Source organism: Vombatus ursinus, unplaced genomic scaffold (assembly GCF_900497805.2).
Source record: "Vombatus ursinus unplaced genomic scaffold, bare-nosed wombat genome assembly UNPS02015175.1, whole genome shotgun sequence".
Taxonomy (NCBI): Eukaryota; Metazoa; Chordata; class Mammalia; order Diprotodontia; family Vombatidae; genus Vombatus; species Vombatus ursinus.
In genome coordinates, this window is record NW_020954953.1 from 22503930 (window position 1) to 22527711 (window position 23782).

At 38.4% G+C, this 23782-nt stretch overlaps 1 protein-coding gene across 3 annotated transcripts in view; it reads left to right on the top strand.

Moving 5' to 3' along the window:
* Positions 1-2103: 2103 nt before the first annotated feature.
* Positions 2104-23782, top strand: part of LOC114031488 (pre-mRNA-splicing regulator WTAP) — a 33512-nt gene continuing 11833 nt past the window's right edge. Inside the window, exons 1-5 of one of the 3 annotated variants that reach the window (XM_027846577.1) lie at positions 2104-2174; positions 13702-13739; positions 15748-15803; positions 19648-19706; positions 21419-21546. In XM_027846577.1, the coding sequence (XP_027702378.1) occupies positions 13710-13739; positions 15748-15803; positions 19648-19706; positions 21419-21546 (273 nt within the window). In that variant the 5' untranslated portion in view covers positions 2104-2174; positions 13702-13709. Of the gene's footprint in view, positions 2175-2491; positions 2593-11221; positions 11290-13701; positions 13740-15747; positions 15804-19647; positions 19707-21418; positions 21547-23782 lie in introns of those variants that run through there. The other 2 variants (XM_027846576.1, XM_027846578.1) reach the window with 2 other exon arrangements.

A 23782-nucleotide genomic window follows, 5' to 3' on the forward strand; every position in this document is an offset into this window, starting at 1 on the left:
CTCTTCCAGAGTCATCAAAGTCCAGTGATAAAACCAAAGTCAGGATGACTTGCCATGGCCCTAGATGCAGTGGATGATTTTGGCATCTTCCATGTCTAACCAAGTTCTAAGCACTCCACAGCACCTTCATAGCCTTTGGAACAAAGTGTTCTCATCTGCTCATTTCACCAGGGGAAATTTTTACATACTTGGGGTAGACATCCCCCTCACCCACTAACCCTGTCAGTTACTCTCAACCTGGTTTAGCCTGTCTGCCAAGACCATTTTTTTTTTTTAACCAGGGTGTGGCAGCTGCCCTTGCTACAGCTTCTTGGAACCATAGGTGAGAGTTGGGTGACAAGTGGACAGCAAAGGTGGATGAGCAGCCTGAAAAGAGCTCTGAAAGCCCTCACACCAGAGGTGCTAGTCCTCCCTGAACACCGAATATACTCCTAGCAGAGTGTCCATGGGGATGGAAATACCATAAAACTAACGCTGCTCAAAACGGATTTACATTCTAATGGGGAGACAACAAATACATGCTGAATAAGTATAAAGAGAATGCAAATAAATACAAGATAGTTTGAGAGGGCACTATCAGTTGGGGGATCAGGAAATGCTTTATGTATTTGAACTGCATCTGGAAGAAAAGAATTCCATAAAGTGGAGCTGAGAAGGGTGTGAATTCCATTAATGGAGAACAGCCAGCACAAAAGCAGAGATGTGTGAGGAACAGACAGGAGGCCAGTTTAGTTTGACCACAGCACAAGGTGGGTTAGTTAAGTCCAACGAGGCTGGAAAGATAGGTTGGAGCCAAGATGCAAAGGGCTATACAATACTGAAGTTCCCTTCACAGCTTTAAAACTTTATGATTCTACTAATTCGAGGTTGCTAAAAAGATAGTACCCTAAAAGGTTTCCCAAGATTATTAGAAAAGCAATTTCATTCTTGTATTAAGGAATAAGTTGGGGAAAACCGTATCTGAAAGCTAAAGAAATGTTTTTCAGTACGATCATTACTTTTCAGCAACGTCTGCTAACAGGAACTTCCTCCATTTCCTTCGACAAAGCATATCTGACCTTTAATTTTATCCTAATGAATAAACTCAGACCAGCTTCTTTAAGGTCAGTTCCCTGAGTTTTTGTGCAGAGATATCTACTAGAGGAAAGATTTGGTAAGTACTTAGTACAGATTAAGGGTGGTCTTATTTAAAGCCCTTTCTAGGTTCTATTCTGTAAAGAAAAATAAAAAAAACAACAACAAAGGGATTTCGCTGAGTCTACCTTGGTTGGGTTCTTCGTTGTGAACTTTATTTCAGTAAATTTGTAACGACAGAATACAATTACACCCAAAAGCCCGCAGTTCCTGGGGGACGGGCGGTGAATCACATCCCCTTGTTCGCGTTTATTTCCCCGACACTGGGAGTGAGCTCCATACCCCGCGTCTGCCCCCAAGTCCATGCGAGAACAATGGCCCGTCCGCCTCCCCCGGGAGCCACGGTCTCCAGACTCCACTCTCACGACAACGTCGTGGACGAGTGACACAAGTCTCAAAGTTCCTCAAAACATCACAAGCCACGGCAGCAGCCGCGCGAAGGGCTACTCCGACTAGTGAGCAAGTTTCCCTGCAACCACAACACAACCGCGCGAGCAAACACCACGGACTAAGGGTTCCTCGCGAGCTTTCGAAAAGACAGCCAATCACCGAGTTTCTGAGCATTCCTCCGCGGGCGGGCGCCCTCCAGCAGCAGCAGGTGGCGACCCCGGGAACGTTCCTTCCCCGCGCCGGCCCGCCCCACGGGGTAGGCGAAACCCACCCCGCCCCCCGCCGCTTCTCCCAAGATGCTCTACGGCTGAACTCCAACCTTCTCCCCTCCCTCGCTCTCTGCCCGCCTCCCTCCTTGACCCCATCCCTCCCCGTCTGCGACCCCCCCCCCCCCCCCGTCACTGGGCCGGCTGGGCGGCCGCTCCAGGCTCCTGAGCTCGGGCTCCGTGGCGGGGGGCGGGAGCGAAGCCTCCGCCTCCGCCGCCGCCGCCCGAGCTAGCTCCCGTTGAGGCTGCTGCCGCCGCTTGCCGCCTCCTCCCCCCGCCCCCAGGACGGGAGCGGCGTGGCGAGGGCGGGCGGCCCACCCGCGTGTAGCCGCCGCGGACTCCGGCTGGAAGCGAAAGCGACTCGTCTGCAGCCTCGATCTCCGGGTGAGTGAACCCGCCCGAGCCGGACGAGACGAGACGAGACGAGGGAGGGGGCGGGCTCCGCCGCCGCCGTCCGGAGCCGGGGCGGGGCCGCAGGAGCTGGAGGCGGGGCCGCCCGGCGGGAGGTGCGGGAAGACGAGGAAGGGAAGGGGGTGGGGGGGTGACGGAGCCTCATTTCCTCCTCCAGCGCCATTTTGTAGCAGCGAGACCCGCAAATAAAGGGGAGAGCCCGTCTCTGCGGCGGGAGGGGGAGGAGGAGCCGTCGCTGGGGCCGAGGGCACCCAGGCGGCTTGCGGTGGTGCGGTCGCCCGTGCCCGGCCGCCCGCCTCTCCGTCCGTCTGTCCGTACGTGAGGGGGGTCAGCGCCCGGGCCGGTCTATGTGACAAGCCGGCGGCGGCAGCGGTGGCCACGGCGTGGAGAGGTAAGTGCGGGGCGCGGGGCCGCCGCCGGAACAGACCTCGCCCGCCTCGGGCCCGGAGCGGCCGCGTCCCTCCCGACGCCACCCTCGCCCCACCCCGGCCTCGCTTAGCCCGTCAAGCCGCTTCCCTCGGCGTGGGGGCAGCGCCGGGAGGGCTTGGAGGAGCCGGGGCCTGCGGGGCTGCCGACTCCGTTAACTGCTTCCCTCCTTTGATGCCGGGACGCGGACGCTGCTGCCCGAGGCCATTTTACCCGGTCCTCCCTCCCCGCTCGGTGCCTGCGGTGGGAAGCGGGCGAGCGGACCGATGGCCGGTCCGTGGGCGCAGGCGCGGGGTCGCTGCAGCCGCGGCCGGTCGCAGGGAGCTCCCGCTGCCCCATTGGCCGGGGCTTGAAAATCCCTTCCCCGCTTCTGTCTTAGCCCGCTCCCGCCACGTTGGGCCGAATTCTGGGCCGGCTGGGGTTTAAAAAAGATGTAACTACGCAAAAAAAGTAAACGTTTGGGTTTGTTTGTTTTTCCTAGGGAGACTAAATTCAAATTTATCCTAACAAAAAATAGCTTGTGGGAGCGCTAATGGACTTCTCTTTGCCCACCCCCACCCCCAGGAGTTTCCACAAACCTAAGAGCTAGAATGAGCTTTAATCCATGGGAACGGAAAACAAAGTAGCTTTAAAGAAGTATTAATTTGTTTACATCTTGAAACTTCTTCAGGATCCCATGCCTCCTCCCTCTCCCCGCTCATTTTTACATGAGGTTCTTTTTGTATCAATAGTTTGGGGGAAGGAAAAAGTAGGTGTCTTGAATTTTTGACACTCATTAATTTGATACTTGATCTTACAAAAATCTATTAAACCTGCAGGTAATATTAGTTGTAAGGGGTTAATATGATTTTTCTCCTCGGGTAGCAAATATTTTAAATAGTGCATCGTGGTTTTGAGGTGTTAGAGTCCTGTGATTACATCTTGCTCTTAAACTGATTAAGAGTGGTGTTTAAATCACCTGGCTACTGTAGAGGATAAATGAAAATCAAAGGAACCGCACCTCTACCCCCCAGCCTCCTTTCTCCTGTCTTAAACTTCTAGCCATTTTATTTTTTTCTTAGTGATAAGTTAAGCATTTTCTGAGTGGTAAAATTTTTATTGGCAACATATGAACAGTTTTTAGAAAAATGTTCTTTGGATTGTGTTTTCTGTAGAAAATAGTATTTGAATTTGGTTTTGAAAGATCTGAGTTTGAACCATGACTTGGATACTTGTCATTGAGCAAGCTACTTAATTTCTCTGGGCCTTTAGTTTCTTGAAAGAGTATCAAGCTAGTTCTCTAATTTTTCTTTTAGCTCTGAGTAGTGCAGCTTAAGAAGATGGTTTGCTATGGTCCCATTTTAAGTAGTAGGAGAGACCTGTTCATCTCCTTTCACTTTTTTTCAACGATATTTATCGAGTATTATATGTCATATTTTGACTGAGGAGAGGGGAAGAAACTAGTTTCATAACTTTAGTTATATACCCAACCCATTGATCCCTAGGCAGAGCAGATAATTTATCCCGATTTTCCCCAGATGAGGAAACTAAAGCTTACAAGATGGTTTGGCCACTGATTTTATCCAGGGTTGCATAATTGTGATAATAGTGAAGCCAGAACTATAATCTGTGTGTTCTGATTCCCAAGTTCAGTATTTTTTTCACTATTCCAGGATACTTCCAACATAGGGTCTATTCCACAGATGAAGTTACTGAGTTTTTTTTTTTAGTTGGGAGCTATGTGAAAGATTAATCAAACTTCATTTGTAAAACTGAGGCCAAGATTAAAAAAGCGAATTAGTAACGTCAGTTCAGAACCCAGGCCTTCTGATGTTGCTGTAATGTAAAGGTTAAAGTTTAAGGATTTGTGAGGGCATATTACTTACTTTAGAGTAAGTGTACATTTACAGATTACTTTAATCATTCTATGTTTTATTAGTATGAAGTAGGTAACTGAATAAGCAGTGTTCACCCAATTCACTGATGGAGAAATTGGGGAAGTCCAGGGGACACGTTTTTTAAAAGCACCTACTGCATGCCAGGCACAGTGCTGAGCACTTGGCAAATATCTGATCCTCACAACAACCTTGTGAAGTAGATGCTATTATTATCCCCATTTTAAAGTTGAAAAAATTTGAGATAAACAGGTCACACATGTAGTGTCTGAGTTTTGAACTCAGGTCTGCCCAACTCTAGTGCTGTGGCCACTGTGCCAGCTAGTCGTCATAGATTCACAGCCATATCATAGGCAAGCCATAGCTCTTGGATTGAAATCCATAGGATTTTCACATCAGTCTAATATTTGAACCGTGCCTGTTCCCATTATCTATGAAGCCATTTGTTGGTACAGTTGTGTCTAGAAAATGTGTAGTAGCCTTGGGATTAAAAGATCATCCTAGTTCAGGCCTCCATCACTTTTCCACTAGATATTGCTGGTAACCTCTTAATAAGAATCCCTGCAACTGGGCACTTCCCTTTCCAATCTGTCTTTCACACAGCTACCAAAATAGTCTTCCTAAAGCAAAGACTTCAGCGTGTCAGTAACCTGCTTAAGAATCCCTTTTGCCTAAAATGCATTCTTCACAGCTTGGTATTTAAAACCCTTTGCAGTCTGGCTATAGTTTACCTTTCCAGGATTCATATGACTCCCTTTCATGGGCTCTTTGTTCCAGCCAAATTGGCCTTCACTGTTCCCTGAACTTAGCTTTCCATTCCCTGCCTCCGGGCCTTTGCACAGACTGTCCCAGATTCCTGGAATGCATTCCCTCCTTACTTCTCTGAGAATCCTTAACTTCCTTCTAGGCGAACCTCAAGTGATACCTCCTATAGAAAACCTTTCCTGATAACCCTGTAATTGTTTTTATTCTCTCCTTCCTTGACTTATATTGTATTTGTGTACATGTAACCTTCCAGTAAAAAGTAAGGTCTTTAATAACAAGATTTACATAGCATCTTTAAAATTTGCAAAGACCTTTATGTGCATTTATCTAATTTGATCCTTACGAAAGCCCTAAAAAGTAGATACAAGTGTATTCCCATTTTACTCATGTGGAAACTGAGGAATGGATCAAATGTAAAGGTCACAGTTAATAACTATCAGAAGTAGATTTTGAACCCAGGTCTTCCTGGCATCAAGTCTGGCACTTCTATCTACCACACTGTATTACTTCTTGTGCAAAGGACTTTTACTTTTGTCTTTGTATTCTGCAATGCCTTTTATATGTGCAGTGCTTAAATGCTGTTGAAATGAGTATGTGGTATAGAGTCACATTAATGTTATTTGGCCAATATTAGGGTTCCTTGGTATCAATCTTAGTCTTTATTTTTAAAAAAAAAAGCCCTTTTATTTAGAAGTTGAATGAGAAAAGGTCTATAGATTCGTAGATTGAGCTAAAAGGAGCCTTTGAGGTAATGTATTCTGATCCCCTTCATTTTACAGATCAGGAAATGGAGGCCCATATGGATTTTGACTTGCCTAAGACTACTTGGGCATGATAGTAAGAGAATGAGGTTTTAGAAATGAATGCAGTGGTCAGTGTTCTTTCCATTCCATCTTTGCACTTCCTCATTTTGCCTATGATTTTTGGTATACCAAATGGGATTTTTGTGGTTCTTGCTTAGAAAAACCCAATACTGTATTAAAGCAATAATATTTTCAGTTAAGCACTTACTCTGTCCCAGGCATTATGCTAAGAGCTTTACAAATATTATTGCATTTGAACCTCACAACAACTTTTTTTATTATCCCCATTTTACAATTGAGAAAACTGAGACAGACAAAGGTTAGGTGAATTAACTGGGGTCACATAGCTAGGAAGAATCTGGGACTGGATTCTTCCCAACTTTAGGCCTAACCTCCATCCACTCTGCCACCTCCCCTTCCTCCAACTGAAACTGCCTTAAAATAAGCTAAATATTCAGATTTCCTTTCCTCTTAGATTTCACTTTAGAACAGTCTATTAAAAAGCCTTAAGAAAAATAGGAGGTACTGTTTTCAACAATTTCTCTGAAATGCAATCTCAGTTTGATAATGGGTCTTAAAGAATAACTTTCTAATTAAACTTAAATTTAAGTTTATCCTCTTTTTGTCTATGTTAAAGTAAGTTTTCAATGTGAATCAGCACTATAAATTACCTCATTTTGCACCCAGAGGAGGAATATAAGTTTTGCTTGTCTTAAAATCATGGTCGTGATAACAGGTGCGTATTTTGTATTTTTGAACCCTTCATCTTTGCGTTCTAGGCAGGTCCCTCACTTGACCCGTAGTGCTCTATTGTAAAGTACTTCCAACACTATTTGTTATTAAAAGTAGTAATACATTTTTCAGAATTGGAAAAGGTTCTAAAAGTTAGTTATTTGCCCTTAAGTCTACTTATATGAAATTTACCCTATTGGTCATGTAAATATAACTATAGTATATTTTAATTGCTTTTTATTAGTGAATTTTTTTATTTTTTATTTTTTTTGAAAAATGGAAATTACAGTGGATTACTTTCCAAGATTCTTGAGATACAGGATCAGCCTCAATCATGCATCCTTTATTAATTCATTTACCTTGGGTCTTTGCCTCCCTTCTTGTTCAGATTCAACTGAGTTGAATAGCCACTTGTCAGTTATGTTATGGTGGAAATTGCTATTATAAATTGGACTTGATGAGAAGTACTTTTCAACTCTCAAAATCTGAGCTTCTGTATAATCAATCAACAAACATTTATTCAGCACCTACTCTGTGAGGCACTATACTAGGTGATAGGAATACAGAGAAAAATTAAAAAGACCTTGCTTTCAGGGAGTTTACTATCAAATGAGACATATAAGTATATACAAGGTAATTTAGGGAGGAGCAAGGGCATCAGGAGTTTGGGGAGGGGGAGAGTCAGGACGAGCTTCATGTAGAAAGTGGCATTTGAGCCAAGTCTTGAACAAATGGAAGAACTTTTGTGCTGTGTATAAGAAACAGCAAAGCTCATTAAACTAAGAGTGAGAAGGAATATTGTATGGAGGCTGGAAAGTTTGTAGCTAACTTGTGAAAAGCTTTTACATGCCAAACAGAAGAGGTTATATTTGATCCTAAAGGCAATAGGAAGCCGCTGGAGTTTATTAAAAGGAAGTGACATGGTCATACTTGTACTTTAGCAAATCACTGGAAGCTTCGTGGAAGATATATTGGTGTAGGAGTGACAAGGCAGGGAGACCAATTAGGAGGTCACTATGGCTGTCCAAGTGAGAGGTAAGGAAGAACTAAAGTGGTGACTCTGTGGGTAGAGAAAAGGGACTGCTGTGAGAGATGCTGTGGAGGTAGAAATGGCAAGATTTGATCATTGATTGGCTCTGTGGGGTGAGGAATAGTGAAGAGTCTGACTCTTGGTGGTGCACTTGACAGATGTAGGAAAGTTCACAATAAATTCTTTAGGGGAAAACACATTGAGTTCTCTTTTTGACATGTATTTGAGTTGCTTACTGGGCATCCAATTTGAAATGTCCTGTAAGCAGTTGGTATAGGACTAGATATATAAATCTGGAAAGTCCTCTGTGTAGAGATGGTAGCAGAACTCATGGGAGTTCATGAAGCCACCTTGTGAGAGTTAGAGAACAAAGGGGGCCAAGATAGAGCCTTAAGTATACCTACATTGAGGGATAGGAGGGAGGGGCAGTGATATGTGGATGGATGAGCCAGAAGAGGGAACTGAGAAGCAGAAAAATACAGAGGCCATGACCGTATAAGGGTAAACTTTGGGATAAAGGATATTTGACTCCATGCTGGCCAAACCTGAACTCATTACATCTCTCTCTCTAAAGGTCCCTTGAGTTCTAAAACTGTGATCCTATTCTCAAAACCAACGCTAAGGAGCCATTTTTCTTGTTAGCCCAAGCCAGCCCTTAATTATCCATACTAAGAAGAAACTTAAGTAGTATTAAATGATTGGAATTCACTGATAATTCAAAAACATCCCTTTTAACTGGTAGGCAAACCTACACTAAACCCTTATCAGAAGGCAGGTCTAGCAACTAGAAAAATTGACTGATTTTTTTTTTTTTAGCTGCTTCATCTTTTTTGTTCATTGGCTCCTTCTCATCTGCCAGTTTTGTATGAATGTACTTTATACACATGCTCTTCTTCTTACCTCCAGTACCTAGTTAGTATGGCACCTGGTGTGTAATAGATATTTAATGAATATTTGTTAATTCATTGATTCTATCTATCCAGCTACTCTACCATTTCCATTTTCCCTAAACTTCTTGAAAGGGTAATGCCTCTGCATCCTTACCATGCCTTACTATATCTTTAGTCCCTTGTAGTTAGACTTTCGTGCAACTGGCTTAAAACTGCTCTCTCAGGTTATGAGTTACTTCTTAATCACTACATCCAGTGGTTTTACCCTCCCCCATCCTCTTTGCACCATTTAATACTGACCATTCTCTTTTCTAGATACTCAATTTTTTTGGCCAGCATATGACATAACTCTTCTATTGACACTTCCTTATGTTTGCATTGCTTCCTTCTTGTCTCGTTAGATTGAGTGTTCTTTAAGGTTATTCTTGACCTTTTATCGTTCTATACTCTTTATTTTGGGAATCTCATTCACTTCCATAGCTTCTACTGTGAATTCTAGTGAGGTGATTACCAACCCTGATTTTCTGTCTCCAGACCTAGATCTCAAGCTGCCTATAAGGCATCACCTGGATGTCCTGCCAGGACCTCAAACTCAACATATACAAAACTGAGCTCATCACATTTTCCCCAAAACTTGCTCATCCTTCAGACTTAACTATTTCTGTCAACAGTATTACCATTCGCAATGTCTCCCACAGTCAAAATCTTGCCATTATCTCCATTTCTTCCTTTTGCTTGTCTTTCATCCAGTCAGTTGATTCTACCTGGCCAGTATCTCTAGCAAATTTTTGTCCCATCCTCTCTTTCCCCTGGCAACACCCTAGTACAAGTCTACTTTATAAGTATCTAAACCTGAGGTGTCAAACACAAAACCTTCAATATTCCCAACTTAGTGCTCTACTCTGGCCTGAACCAGATTAAAATACAATTGGGGAATACTTAACAAAATAATTTAAAATGCAGTAGAAATAGATAATGTTAATATGTAGTTTTCTAAGCAGGATCAATTGATCAATAATCTTTTATTAAGCACCTACTATATTCCAGGTATTAGGCTAGGTGCTGAGAATACAAAAAGAGGCAGTAGACAGTCCCTCCTCCCAAGAAATCTATAATCTAATAAAGTAGCCTTTCTGTAATGCATTATAGAGTCCACAAAGATCCCTATGTACAGTTTGACACAACTGATCTCATATAAGTCTTTTTCTCTCTTCCTCTCCTTATTCTTTATACTGCCAGAATCATCTTTTTTTTTTTTTTTAAAGGCAGTTGGGGTTAAGTGACTTGCCCAGGGTCACACAGCTAGTAAGTGTCAAGCGTTTTGGTCTGAGGAACTCAGGTCCTCCTGACTTAAGGGCTGGTGCTCTATCCACCGCGCCACCTAGCTACCCCATAATCTTTTTCTTAACACATGGATTTGTTTGTGTTACTCTTATTGCTCAAAAATCTAGACTAGCATCCACAAAGGTACTCAGTAAAGTTCCTACACTCTTGCCTGGCATTCAGATGCCTTTTTTCCACAATATGGTGTTGTGCCACCTTATCTCATATTAGTCCCTGTCCAGCACATTACACTCCAACCAAATTCCATTTTCCCCCAATATATATAAATTGAAATAAGTTTCTTGTGGGAAAAGGTTGAAAATTCAACATAAAAAAATAGCTTTACTGAAACAAGGTAAGTAATATAAAGGAAAAGGGGAAAGTTTAGCTAAAGTAGCAATATTAACAATGAAAATATTGAAAATGCTAGATAACTAGAGGTACCTGGATTGGGAATGGGATGGAAGAAGATTGGAATTGTTACCTTTACCTTATGAATAAACATTTTATGTCTTTAAGCACTCAGTGTCAATGAGGCAGTGGTAGAAAATTTTTACCATAATTTTGAGGAAATTTCCTCAAATGTTGTATTTCTTGTACATTTCTTATATGTTTATATTGGGTTAAACCCCTTCCTTAATTTTACAGAAACTGAGGCAGACTGGGGTTAAGTGACTTTCCCAAGATTGCATAGCTAATAAGTATCTAAGGGAGGATTTAAATCTGGGTCTTCTTGACTCCAGTCTATCTTTCACACCATGTGGTATATCTGTTGGCAGAAGTCTCATTTTGACCCAATTTGTTATGATTAACTAAAAGAAAGCTTTGTTTTCAATGCCTGTGGTATTCGTACTGTCACCTATGAAACCTAAAAACAAATAAGAAGGAAGTCATTTTTAAACATAAAGATGACTTCCTTTTGGTCTATTGTGGTTAATAAAGGGATAGGACTAAATTTTTATAGTTTACTTGACCAAAATTAAATTCAACAAGCATTTATTGTTTATTCATTTCAGTTGTGTCCAATTCTTTGTCCATTGGAAGGTTTCTTGGCAAAGATGCTAGAATGGCCTGCCATTTCATTCTCCAGCTCATTTGACAGATGAGGAAACTGAGGCAAACAGGGTTAAGTGACTTGCCCAGGGTCACACAGCTAGTGTCTAAGACCAGATTTGAACTTGGGAGGAGGCGTCTTCCTGATTCCAGGCCCAGAACTCTACTAGGAGGGATACATCATATACAGAGGTATAAAGCATGGTAGAATGTGATGGGGCAAAGAACAGTCAAGAGTGGGAATAAGTTTTCAATCTGATAATTGATGACATTAGCAAGATTTTTTTCCATTTGAGTCTTTTTTCCCCCCCAGTTTTCTTTCTTTGCCTTCTATTGATGAATTCTCTTAAAGCATTTTGGCAGGCCAACTTACAATGGAATTTGACCTGTTTGAACACTATAATTTGTATGGTAGTTTCTGTACATCAAGTCAGATCTTTTTTTCCCAATTCTAAGAGGTTTTGTTAATGGCTTCTACTTAGCAAAAGACCCTTTAGCTTTCAGAATTTCAATAGCCAAGAAACAATTGAAAAGAAAAAATTGATAAGCATGCTGATCTGTAGTTTTTGGGGTTTTTTTTGTTTTTGTTCTTGTTTTGCTTTTTGGTGAGGCAATTGCGGTTAAGCGACTTGCCAGGGGTCACACAGCTAGTAAGTGTCAATTGTCTGAGGCAGGATTTGAACTCAGGTCCTACTGACTCCAAGGCTGGAGCTCTATCCATTGCGCCACCTAGCTTCATCTGATCTATGCAGAAATGTAGTCTTGAATCCTGGTCATACAGAAGCTCAACTTAATCAAGTACGAAATAACTGAAATAGAACAATTTGCTTGGTATACCCCGTGTCTAAATTGTTAACTAAGAGTTAAGCTGGAAATTTCATCAAATGACCTATTTATAAATTACTTTGTCCACCAGTAATCCTGCTGGAAGATGTTAAAATCAAAGTCTAGATGAGTCAGCATGCTAGCAAAGTCTTCAGATTTAAAAACAATTTTCAACTTATTTCTGACAAAAGTGGCACTGGGATTATATTTATATCAGTACTGTGACGTGTGATGGTAAGTGAAGGTGGATTTTCTTTGAAAACCGCAAGGATTCTTAAATAAGGAGAAAAAAAATTCCTTTTGGAAGTCTTAGTTAACTGCTCCCAATTGTTAAAATCAGGGCAGCTAGGTGGCACAGTGGATAGAGCTCCAGCCTTGGATTCAGGAGGACCTGTGTTCAAATCCAGCCTCAGACACTTGACGCTTACTAGCTGTGTGACCCTGGGCAAGTCACTTAACCCCATTGCCTAGCCAAAAAAACCCCTAAATTCTTAAAATTACATTTCTGATGATCTGAAATTAGTGACATAAAAAAGTAAAGCTAGAAAAATAAAGTAAGCATGCAGCTCTCAAGAGAATGTCCAGAATTGTGTATTTGGAAAAGAATTATGCCTTAGAAATGTTACTTTGGTTTAGTCATTTCTTTTGTTCCAATCTAGCATTAAATGTAGGTGTCAATAATTACCTGAAAAATCTAAGGTTTAGAAATAACTTCTGAGTATGTATAAATGGACTTCATGATTCCAAAACAAAATTAGGTACATTTTTAAAAGTAACAATACTCTCTAAGATACTTGGTATACCTCACTTTTTGTGATCTTCTTAAAAGTTAATCTTGGCCCACCAATGGAGTTCTATGTTCTCCTATATTTCCTCATTTATGGCTTCTAGTTAAGAATGGCAGATTCAGATTTTTATGTCTCATGTAACTCGAAGTAGTTGATGGAAATAAAATATTCTTTTTGACCTGTAGCTTCATAATACAAAGTTTATTAACTTATATGTAAAACAGTGTAGTCAGTTTTGGAACATAGAACCTGTTACATAGTTCCATTACTTTATTGGCTTTATGTTACCATGCTTGGAGGTAACTGAAAGCAAAAAACACTATGTATACAAGTTCATAAATTACCTAGAGCTGCTATAAAAGTTTCTTTCTAATTCCATACATTAAACTATCTTTTGTAGCAAACATTGGTTGAATTTGTGTGATTGGGATATAGTGTTTGAGAGAGCTACCAGTCTGTAGAATTTGTTGAAAGTTACTTAATGTATGTCATAGAAGAAATTTGTAATATTGATATGGGAAAATGTGTTTTGCTATCAACCAAAAAATGTATAATACATGACAGGAAAGGGTGTTTTGATTGTTTCTGCCACCATTATCTCTCTTCTGCTAGTAAGAAACCTAGATAATTACACACCTGTTTCCTAGCTCCTATGCTACTTATGGCTTTCAACAAGCCTAGTGGAACTATTCCTAAGGGGCTTGTAGGAATATACTGGGAAATCATCTTTTTCCCATAGCTACAAGACTGAGGTGTTGAGAATGGATAAGTTAATAAACAATGTCAGGGAGGAACGTGCCAATGTGAGTGAGATCTTGAAAGATAAAGCAGCTGGTCTTTGCTCGAGGGGTTTGAAGTAGAATGAATGGGATGATGATTTCTGGAGTTTAAGAATGATAAAATACACAATAATGAAAAATGACTATAAATCTAGTTTTAACAATTAAAAATGGTATGTTTCTTTTCTCATATACCCTTTTTTCTTTCCTAGAAAACAAAATGACGAACGAAGAACCTCTCCCCAAAAAGGTAAGTTTGAAATGATTTTAGACTACAGCAGTGCTGTTTGTTTTGTGATGCTATAGAGGAAAGTCTTTTTTTTTTTCTTTTTCCCCATAGAACCCTTTGGCAGTCTGATAGTCTGTTGATCTCTTCTCAGAATAATGTTTCTAACTGCACAAAAATCTAGAATTACAAAGGACACTAACTATATTGAAATGCAGTCATTGAACCTTTTTTTTTTTTTTTAAATCATGGACCCTGCCTCAGTTTAAGAACTCCTGTTAAGGAGAAAGGGAGAGGAATTAGTTGGTTCACATCCTTCTCTCTAGAGGAACAGTAAAACTCACCTGCAAACAATGGTTTGAAGTTTATAGAGTTTGAGAATTTCCACCCCATAAAATTATACATATAGTGAAATCAACAGAAAAGATTATTGTTCTCAAACTTGAGCGTTGGTACTTTGCAGCTATATCTTAAATATTGACAAGATAGGAAATAAAACTCTAATGGGTTACCTATGCCCTTGGGTAAGGAAGTATTTTGTTTTTCTTATTTAAATCCCAGTTGCAATGAAATAGAACTTCTTCCTGTGTCTGGGTTTTTTCCTCATCTCCCTCAGAGGCTCAATTCCTCCATTAAACTCTCTCTAAACTTAGTTCATTTAAGCAAGTATTTTAGATAACATAGTTGCTCAGCCTTAGCTACAGTAGCATATGAATTATATCCGTATTCAAGGAGCTTAAAGTAGAAGTAAAGAAATAAAACATATATTCCAGAAATTGCTAATGATACAAGGCATTTTTTTTGTGTGTTGCAAATTAAGTAATATAAACAAGATGTCTTCTGCGTTCTGAGTTTTTTGAGCCATAAACTATCCATGGGACTTAAATACATGTGTGGTATAAATCTGAATTATTTTTAATTTCTTAACATTTTAGCATTTCCTTGTAATCTTTTTGTTCTTCTTTACCTCCTTAGATTCATGTTCACTTGAAATGATTGTATTATGGGACGGTTCAAGAAAGTCAGTCTCTTGAGGCAGATTAACTGTTGTATTTACGCCAAGGGAAGAGTTGTAGAAACTGTCTTTTCATTTTTTATCCTCAGAGGATATCTCAAAATACTTTGTCTTATAATTTTGCTGAGAGAAACTTTAGTGACCCTAGGACATTATACAGATGTCAGGAGACACCAGACTTCTCAACTTTTTTAAAACCTCTTCAACCAAATAGAAGATTAAATGTGAACAAAGAAATCATTTGTAATAAGCAGCATTCAGTAATTCAACTAGTTTATGCTTCACATATCTCAAGTTCAAAACTACTGTGGCCTTCGAAGGGATGTTTGACTTGTCTTTGGCAGATAGGGGTTAAATCTCACCTTGCTAGGACCTTTCCCTCTTGAGATTACTTTCTATGTATTCTGTATATATCTCGTATATACCTGGTTGTTTTTACAGTTATCCCTTCCACATCACAACTTTCTCCATCTCAGTTGTGATATATCACAGTTTGGCAAAAGAAATTAAATGAGAATTTTTGAGGAGTTTTGTGACAGTATATCACTCCTATTAAAATGTAAGATTCTTGAGGACTGGGACTATTTTTGCCATTCTTTGTATCCCTACTACTTAGCACAGTACTTGGCACATAGTAAGGGCTTAATGCTTACTGACTGCCTGAATGAGTTTTAGACCCAGTAATTAAAGATCTGAAGAATAAATGGGTAGTTTGCCCTTTTTTTTTTTTTTAAAAGGCAGTTGGGGTTAAGTAACTTGCGCAGGGTCACACAGCTAGTAACTGTCAAGTGTTTGGTCTGAGAGCAGATTTGAACTCAGGTCCTCCTGACTTCAGGGCCATTGCTCTATCCACTGTGCCACTAGCTGCCCAATTTGCCCTTTTTTTAAGATTGCGTAGCCTCATCTTCTACATTATCAAAAATAAGTGCCTAAATGTAGTTAACACAGTGTTTTGAGATTCAAAAAATAAGTTAATGTGCATCCAGTTCACATTTTTTACTTGCCTTTTGTTTAAAGGTTCGACTCAGTGAAACAGACTTCAAAGTTATGGCAAGAGATGAATTAATCCTAAGGTAAAGTAATTAATACTATTTAACTAAAAATGTACAACTCTTCCTATAGAATAGTATCTTCCCCTAAACTGTTCTGTAATATTTTTATTTTGTACTGTGACTACAACCAGGACTGGTAGTAATAGCTTGAGTTTATGTGCAATTGTATAATAATTCACAAAGTGCTTTCCTCATGACACCCTATGAATACATTATTGGGTATTATGTAATGGATAGCCCCATTATATAAATGAGGAAACTGAGGCTCAGTGACTTGCCTAGGGTCATACAGTACCTTTGCCACAAAAACTGGGCTTTGTTTTTGACAATTTTTAGTGGGGAAGAATACAAATCTGTGAGTCCATTAATGCAGATTAGCAATTCAGAGGGTCTGTAACTTAGTTTTAGAAAATTGGCCTAGGACAAGTGAAATTCCTGTGGTCACATATCTGGTATGTGACAGAGGCAGAGCCTTTTTTCCTAACTCTGTCAACTGTACCATGAAACCTTTGTTTTATTTTAGATTAATAGATATGCTGGATATAAAAATAATTTTTTAAAAGTAAAGACTTTTAAACTTACTCTGAGATGAATAAAACTATTATAGGTAATCTAAGTCTATTTCAGTGCCCTCCAAGATAGTAATTCCTTAGTAATGCACTGGTTTTTTTCCATTTATTTTTCTCTCCGCCTCTCCTCTTTCCTCCAAAGGGGAAGAACCAAACCCTACAACTAATGATGGGTGGGCTAGACTACCTGTATACTATGATATTATTTAAGCCTTTCCCCCATTTTTTTGTTCTTAACACTTGAAAATAGGTGCCTTAAAAGATACTTCTATTTGTAACAAATAAATTATGCATTATTCATTAATGAAAAGTTAATCAAATGGAAACCTAGATTTTAGATATAGCTTTGCCTCTAACTGGCATGTAACCTTGGGCAAGTCATTTAACTTCTCTGTGTGTCAATTTCCTTTTTTTTTTTTTTTTTTTTAAATGAACTAGTTGGATTAGGTGATGTTCCAGGTCTCATTCAACACTAAAATTTTAAATTTCACCACAGTTGAGCCGAAAATGGGATGGTGGCTTGCTGTAATTTAAAGTTTGGAACTGTATGGAAATTGCTGTATACCTATGTATCTAAGAAATCAGTTGAACTCTTTCTAGATTTAATTATTTTTGATGGGCTTTCATGGTGACTTGATATTAATAGAGTTCTTCTCAGTAACCTAGGAGGAAAGTATTTTAACGTCCCTGTTTTCTCATCTCTAGAGATTACAAGGAATCTCTTAATTTTGAAGAACTAAGCAGGTTAAAAAGGCTGAATATTAAAAGTGGGGGAGAGAGAGAGAGAAGGTTTGTAAACTGGAAGGATACTTAGAAACATGTCCCATTTTTATCTCTAATCATCTCCCTTAGCCATCCTACTTCCATCCCTTTTACATGTCTATGACAATTTGTCTTATTTTCCATATTTACCTTCTTGACTATAATTTGTGATTAGCAGCATCCTAGAACACCCACCATTCAGTAGTCCACTTGTCCTTATGCAAGGAACTATCCTTTGCTATAACTCTTTTTAGGTGCATCCTTGCTTCTGTCCTGGCCTTCTCTTGAGTTTGTCCCAGGAGATACGGAGAATTAAAGACCGATTTACAAGAAAGCACAACTTTTGGCTCATGATTCTTGTACCACTTATACTCCTAAAGGCACTTTTAAATTAAGAGTCATGTATTTAAGATCTTCTTTAGTTGAAATTTGAACCCAGTTGATGTGTAGTTTGGTTGAGATCCTATATTTCCTTTTCCTCCAGTCATCTAGAGAAAGCCTTAATTTTGCCCCTCACAAAAACAGCTATTTGTGCCCTTCTCTAGGTGGTGGCCTTCCATTTTCCTAAAGGTCTAGATGAATTTTATGAAAATGCTTTGTAAAGACAGATTGTTTAATACGGTTTAAGACCATACATTATGAACACAGAGTTAAAGCCAAAGCTGTGGTCAACTAGGTTTTTGCACCCTAGTGTCTGTAAAGAATTCATTAATATCATGTTTTAATGAAAAATGATAATGAGATGTATGTCTGTGTGCAATCTCTCTGTGTGAGATATATGTTGTTTTTCTTCCTTCTGTGTCTTTGGCCAAGCCATTTAACCTTTCTAAAGATCAGTTTCTGTATCTGTAAAATTAGAGAATTGGATAGAATGACTCCTAAGGGCTTTTCCAGCTCTAAAATTCTTAATTAAGATGTCTTGCTATTAACATCTTAACACTTAAAAAAAAATTATTGGGGAGGGGGGATGAACATCTTTTTTTTTTTTTCCTCAAAAAAATTGGGATTAATTTATGTGTCTGTGATACAGTTTCTCACTAGCAGTAACTTTGGAAATGCAGTTTTCTTGGTAGTCTGCAACTAAAGCAGCTGCTGGTTGACTAGCATCAAGGGGCAGGAGGTGGAGTTTTCACTATTAGCAACAAAGAGATCTCTGCTACCCATCTGCTGTAGCTATTCAACATCTGTAGCAACATCAGGACAATGGTAACATCACTATTGAGCTAACATATACAGTGAGTTACTAAATACCAACTTGTATACTACTGAGTTATGGTATTCACATAAGTAAATAGTATCTTATGTTCAAATGAGTTGCTAAAACTTCTAGAATCATGAGCCAAGAATAAGAATCATTAGCTCTATAGTTTATAGCTTGCTGGACCCACAGGATCATTGAGGGGGGAGAGGTGTGCCTTACAGGTGTGATCTAGTCCTTTCATTTACAAAAACTGAAGCCCAGAAAGAAGAATTGGTGAATTGTCCATTGTCACACAAATATAAGGATCAGTATTGGGATTGGAACCCCAAGTTCCCCAATTTCAAATCCAGTATTCTTTCCAGCTCATCATTCTACGTCCATGCTTTCTCTGTCTTTTTTTTTTAACTGAATAAGATGTTGTTTGAGTTAATCCAAGAATAAGTAACATTTATTAATAGTACCTACAGTACACATTGCCTGAGTACTTTTTTAGAGAGTAATATGCAAGTTTCCCTCAGTTTGTCTTGGTGGTCTGGCCTATTTTGTTATTGAAGGGATTGTCATTTATTGATAAGCATATTTTTGTTCTAATTCAGTTGTTTATTGTCTGACTCTTTGTGACCCCAATGGGATTTTCTTGTCAAAAATACTAGAGTGGTTTGTCATTTCTTTCTTTAGCTTATTTAACAGATGAGGAATTGAGGCCAAAAATGATAAATGACTTGCCCAGGGTCCCACACTTAATAAGTGTCTAAGGCCAGATTTGAACTCAGGAAGAAGTCTTCCTGACTCCAGGCCCGACGCTTTATCCACTGTACCACCTAGCTGTTCATAAATATATAGTATATACTTAGCATAAATTCCTTACTGCATCTTTAGTTCTTCCAAACCAAGGGTCCTGTGAATTAACATTGTGGTAGTGAAGTAGCTCTCATTTTAGATGCATTTAATTGAATAGTAAATTTCTTGGATTTATGAAATAACTTCATCTTTTCTAGTATTTGTAATGGTATCCCTGTGTAGTACAAAGGATTTAAGTCCCAACTCTGACACTTATTGTGACCTTAGACGATTTATTTAACCTCCCTGATCTTCAGTTTCTTCATTTGCCTTGATAATAGGTATTGAATAGTTGATCCAGCAAACATTTATTAATTGCCTACTAGGTTCTTGGAATTGAACTTAAACTTTAATATGAGAATAGTATTTGTGCTAGTTTTGTTTTAGGATTGTTTTGAGGAAAGTGTTTTGTAAGTGCCATGTAAATGTAACCTGCTATTATATAAGCTTCTTCAACCTGTTTAATAAACTGAAGCATTTGTTTTTATAATAGATGGAAGCAGTATGAAGCATATGTACAAGCTTTGGAGGGCAAGTACACAGACTTAAACTGTAAGTAATCTGAGTTTCAACCTCTCTGAGAATAGATTGCTATAACTTGAAAAATAAGATTTTGCAAATGGCAGTACAGATATCAGTGTGAGTATGCAAAAGCAACATAAAATATTCCATAGTGACTTTAATTGTAATACTATATATTTAAACAAGGTTTAGTACTTCACAAGATCTGTGATTTCATCAGTATGAGTATTTCCTCCACTGACAGACCTTTTTCCCCTTGTATGTTTTCATGAGTTACTATGCCCTGAGACATTCGTCGCTTAGTGGCCAACACTCTGATGATCTTCATTCTTTCCAGACTTACCTGGACTGGTCGTCATGTAACATAATACAATTCTGTCTTCAGGTCCAAGCTTGAAAAGTCTTTGCACCTTAGTGAGAGCTGCTAAAGCTTTTGCATCATTGGCATAGCCTTCAAAAATGGCATCATTGCCATGCCAATATTAGATATCAGAGTTCAACTTAAGTGTACAATAGTTCTTTACCAAGAGTTCACAGACCTCCAACAGGTCATTGAATGGATTTCAGGGGATCACTGAACTTGCATAGAAAAACATTATGTCTTTATTTTCACTAAATTCTAACTGAAATTTAGCATTTTCTTCAATTATTTGAAAACCTTATTCTGAGAAAAGGTCCTTTAACTTAATGGTCACTTTAAACAAGTCAGAGTAATAGTCTTTATAGTTTATAATAGATAGTAAACTATTTGTCCCTAGCTCCAGAAGTTATATCCTGACAACATTTATAAGTTGTTGAGTTCTAGTATATAATATAGAATATCGGGGAAGGGGGAGGTGTGTGTGTATGTGTCTGCACGCATGTGCACATACATATAATTGTGTTTTTTCTGGACTTTAAAAACCTCTAAAAAAAAATAAACTAAAAAAAACTTTTTTAAACCTTAGTTTAAAAAACCTTATTTTAAATGCCTACACAGTAATAGTCTTATAAGCTTTTCATGCTAATAAAAAATTATAATGATTTATTGCTAAAATTTTTAGAAATGACAAATTTATAGATTTTTGATACTTCTTAGGAAAAAGCAACTGATAATGTGAAAAGAGCATCAGAATTGGAGTTAGGAGGATGTGTTGTTTTAAATCGCTGTGACTCATGATCCTTTTAATCTTTTAAAAAAAAAACTTTTATCATTTCATTCTCACCTTCCTTATGTGAATTTAAACCAACCTAAATAAATTTTTTTTTCAGACTTCACTTAGCTTCTGTGAGTCCCCTCTCCCCTCTGATCCTTGATTCCTCATATCTAAAATGAGAATAATATTTAATAACTACCAACCTCACACAGTTCTTGTAATAAGGTTACTTTATAAATAATAATAAACAATAAATATGAGCAATTATTATGTAGGATGAAGGTTCTTCCAAAAGTTTTTTAGAGGAGATAGGGTGGAGCTGGGATTAGATTGTGGAATTTTGTCCTTTTAAACTAATTATTAGCAGGCGCCTTTTTTTGTTTACTCTATAAAACTGTATTATATCTTTCTGAAGTAGACTTTGTGATTTAGAGCACACATATTCTTTTTATAGATGGCACTGGCATCCTGAACTATGATTTGAGATTTTTAACTCTGGTGTTCAATGGATTTGAAGCAGATATTTCTATGTAGTGTTCAAATAATGCTTCAAGTAATCTCAATGTGGCTTTCTTTTTCCCTCTCCATTTTTATCAAAAACATTAGCTAATGATGTAACTGGCTTGAGAGAGTCTGAAGAAAAGTTAAAGCAGCAACAGCAAGAGTCTGCAAGAAGAGAAAATATTCTTGTGATGAGACTGGCAACCAAGGAACAAGAGATGCAAGAGTGTACTGTAAGTATTTAAAACTTCACATGTCTTTTAAAACTAGTTTGCAAAAAAATTTTTATGTAAGTGTATTATCTATTTTATGTTATCTTCAAAACAGCATAATAATATTGAGCATGTTTCAGCATTGGAATAGATAAACTTTGACCTTATGTTAGGCTAAATTTAGGTTTCCTCCCAGCTAAGATTAGCCTTTTGACACTTTGTGATTGGTTTTTTTAATTTGGGGGTTGTTGGTCGAGGTTTGTATTTTCTTTAAAGTGAGTATCTCTGAATTCACAACCTTAAAGAGTTAGTACCCTGTTTTATGTTCTTTCTATCAACAATCTTATCTCAGGAAAAGGTATTAAATTAAATTTCCTCTTTTTCTTTCATTCTGTGAGCCAACCATATCACTAATTTCTCATCTGTATCCTCATGATCCTTTTAATCTCTTTTTTAAAAACATTTCTTTTTCTTTATTATTTCAGTTTCCCTTATCTGAATTTAAACCAACCTAAATAAAATCTTTTTTCACACTTCACTTAATGTTCCAACAAATTACTTATATTTTAACTTTGCCTTACTCTAAACTAGGTTAGAAGTGTCATTCTGTATGCTGCACTTCTTCATTTCTTTACTAACTTGTCAGTGGAGATGAGTAGCCAGAAGTCAAAGTACTCACTAATTCTTAAAATAACATGGAGTGACTAGAGCTACTTATTATAAATACAAGTGAGAGTTCTGTCAGCCACAGACGATGTTGATTATACCTAGCCTCTCCATTGACTTATCTCTTTGTTTCTCTTTTCTTATGGTTCTGGTTTAAGGAGTTTGCTATCTCTATCCCCATTGATGCTTTAAATTCCGGCATTTCCATAACTAGTCATTAGTAGTATCAAATCTAGTGCCCATTTTCTAATTCTCCTTAAAATTTCTGTAACTTTCAATTGTGATAATCATATGTTGTTTATTAGCTTTTGTCTATTTCTGTCCGTCCTGTCTCTAAGTTAATTGTACTAGTTACTGTATTCCAATCATGTTCTTTCCCAGCCCTGGATTGGATTTTCACTCCCCCAACCCAGCTTTACCCCCCTAAGTATATGGATCACTTCCTTACCTTCAAGACCCAAATTGAGCATTGTCGCCTATTCTACAAAAATTCTCCAGCCTGAGTGTCGTTCTCATCTCCCTCCCACCACCCCAACATCATTACATTTTTTAGAATGTTCTAATTTTTCTCATCTATGATGTACTTAATTTTATCATATGCTTCAACTTATTTATGTCTCCCTTGATCCCTGACCCACACACCCCATCTTCAATAGAATGTGAGCTTCTTAAGGGAAACAGTTTTGTTTTTTCACTTTTTATCCTTGTAACCTTTACATACAGAAGATACTTAATAAGTGTTCATTAAATTTAAATTCTAGATCTACTTTGTAGAATAGTTAGTTCCTTGTCCTTGGAGATCTGCAAGTTCTTAAATTAGAGACTGCATTGCCACTCTCAGAAGTTGTAGAGAATCTGTGCTTTGGCTTGGAGTTACATTAATTGATTTCTGGAGTCCCTTCCAGCTCTTTAAATTTCTAGGATCCTCAGATTTATTCTTCAGTGTGCAATCCTAGACTCTGGCCCTCTTCCTTTCTATCCATACCCATGAGCTCTTAACAGCCTCATTGTTGTACTACTTTAAACAAAACCTACGAAAGATAATTTGCTCTGTGGATCTTTCCTGTACACTCTGGGCTATACCTAAATGTCCCCACTTGATTCTTCCTCATTATTATGTTACCATATCAGTCATTAGTCACTTTATTTAAGAATACTTTTTTCTCTCAAGGAAAACACCATGAGTTTCTTTTTTTTTTTTCCCAGTTCCTGTTCTTGTTTTCTTAAATCTTGCTGCAGCTTTCTCCATAAAATTATTTAATCCTTATTCTCCTTGCTTTCAATGATACTCCATCACCATTGCATTTTTTTTTTAAACTAGTTCAGAATGGCTTTGGGAATGAGGTTTGCTGGTTTTCATTGTGTAATCCTGCCCAAAAGCCTAATTTCATTTCAGGCAGGATAATTTCCCACTAGGTCTTTATGCCTTTTTAAAAACCATATTTTTCTTAATAGCATAGAACCTGTCAGCCAAATTATTATTGGTAATTCAAAATCTACCTCTTCTTAAGTGGGTTTTATATGTGGAAAATTGATGGTAATGTCTGGACAGAATATATAATCTCTACTGCCCACCCTCCAAGTAGAGTCA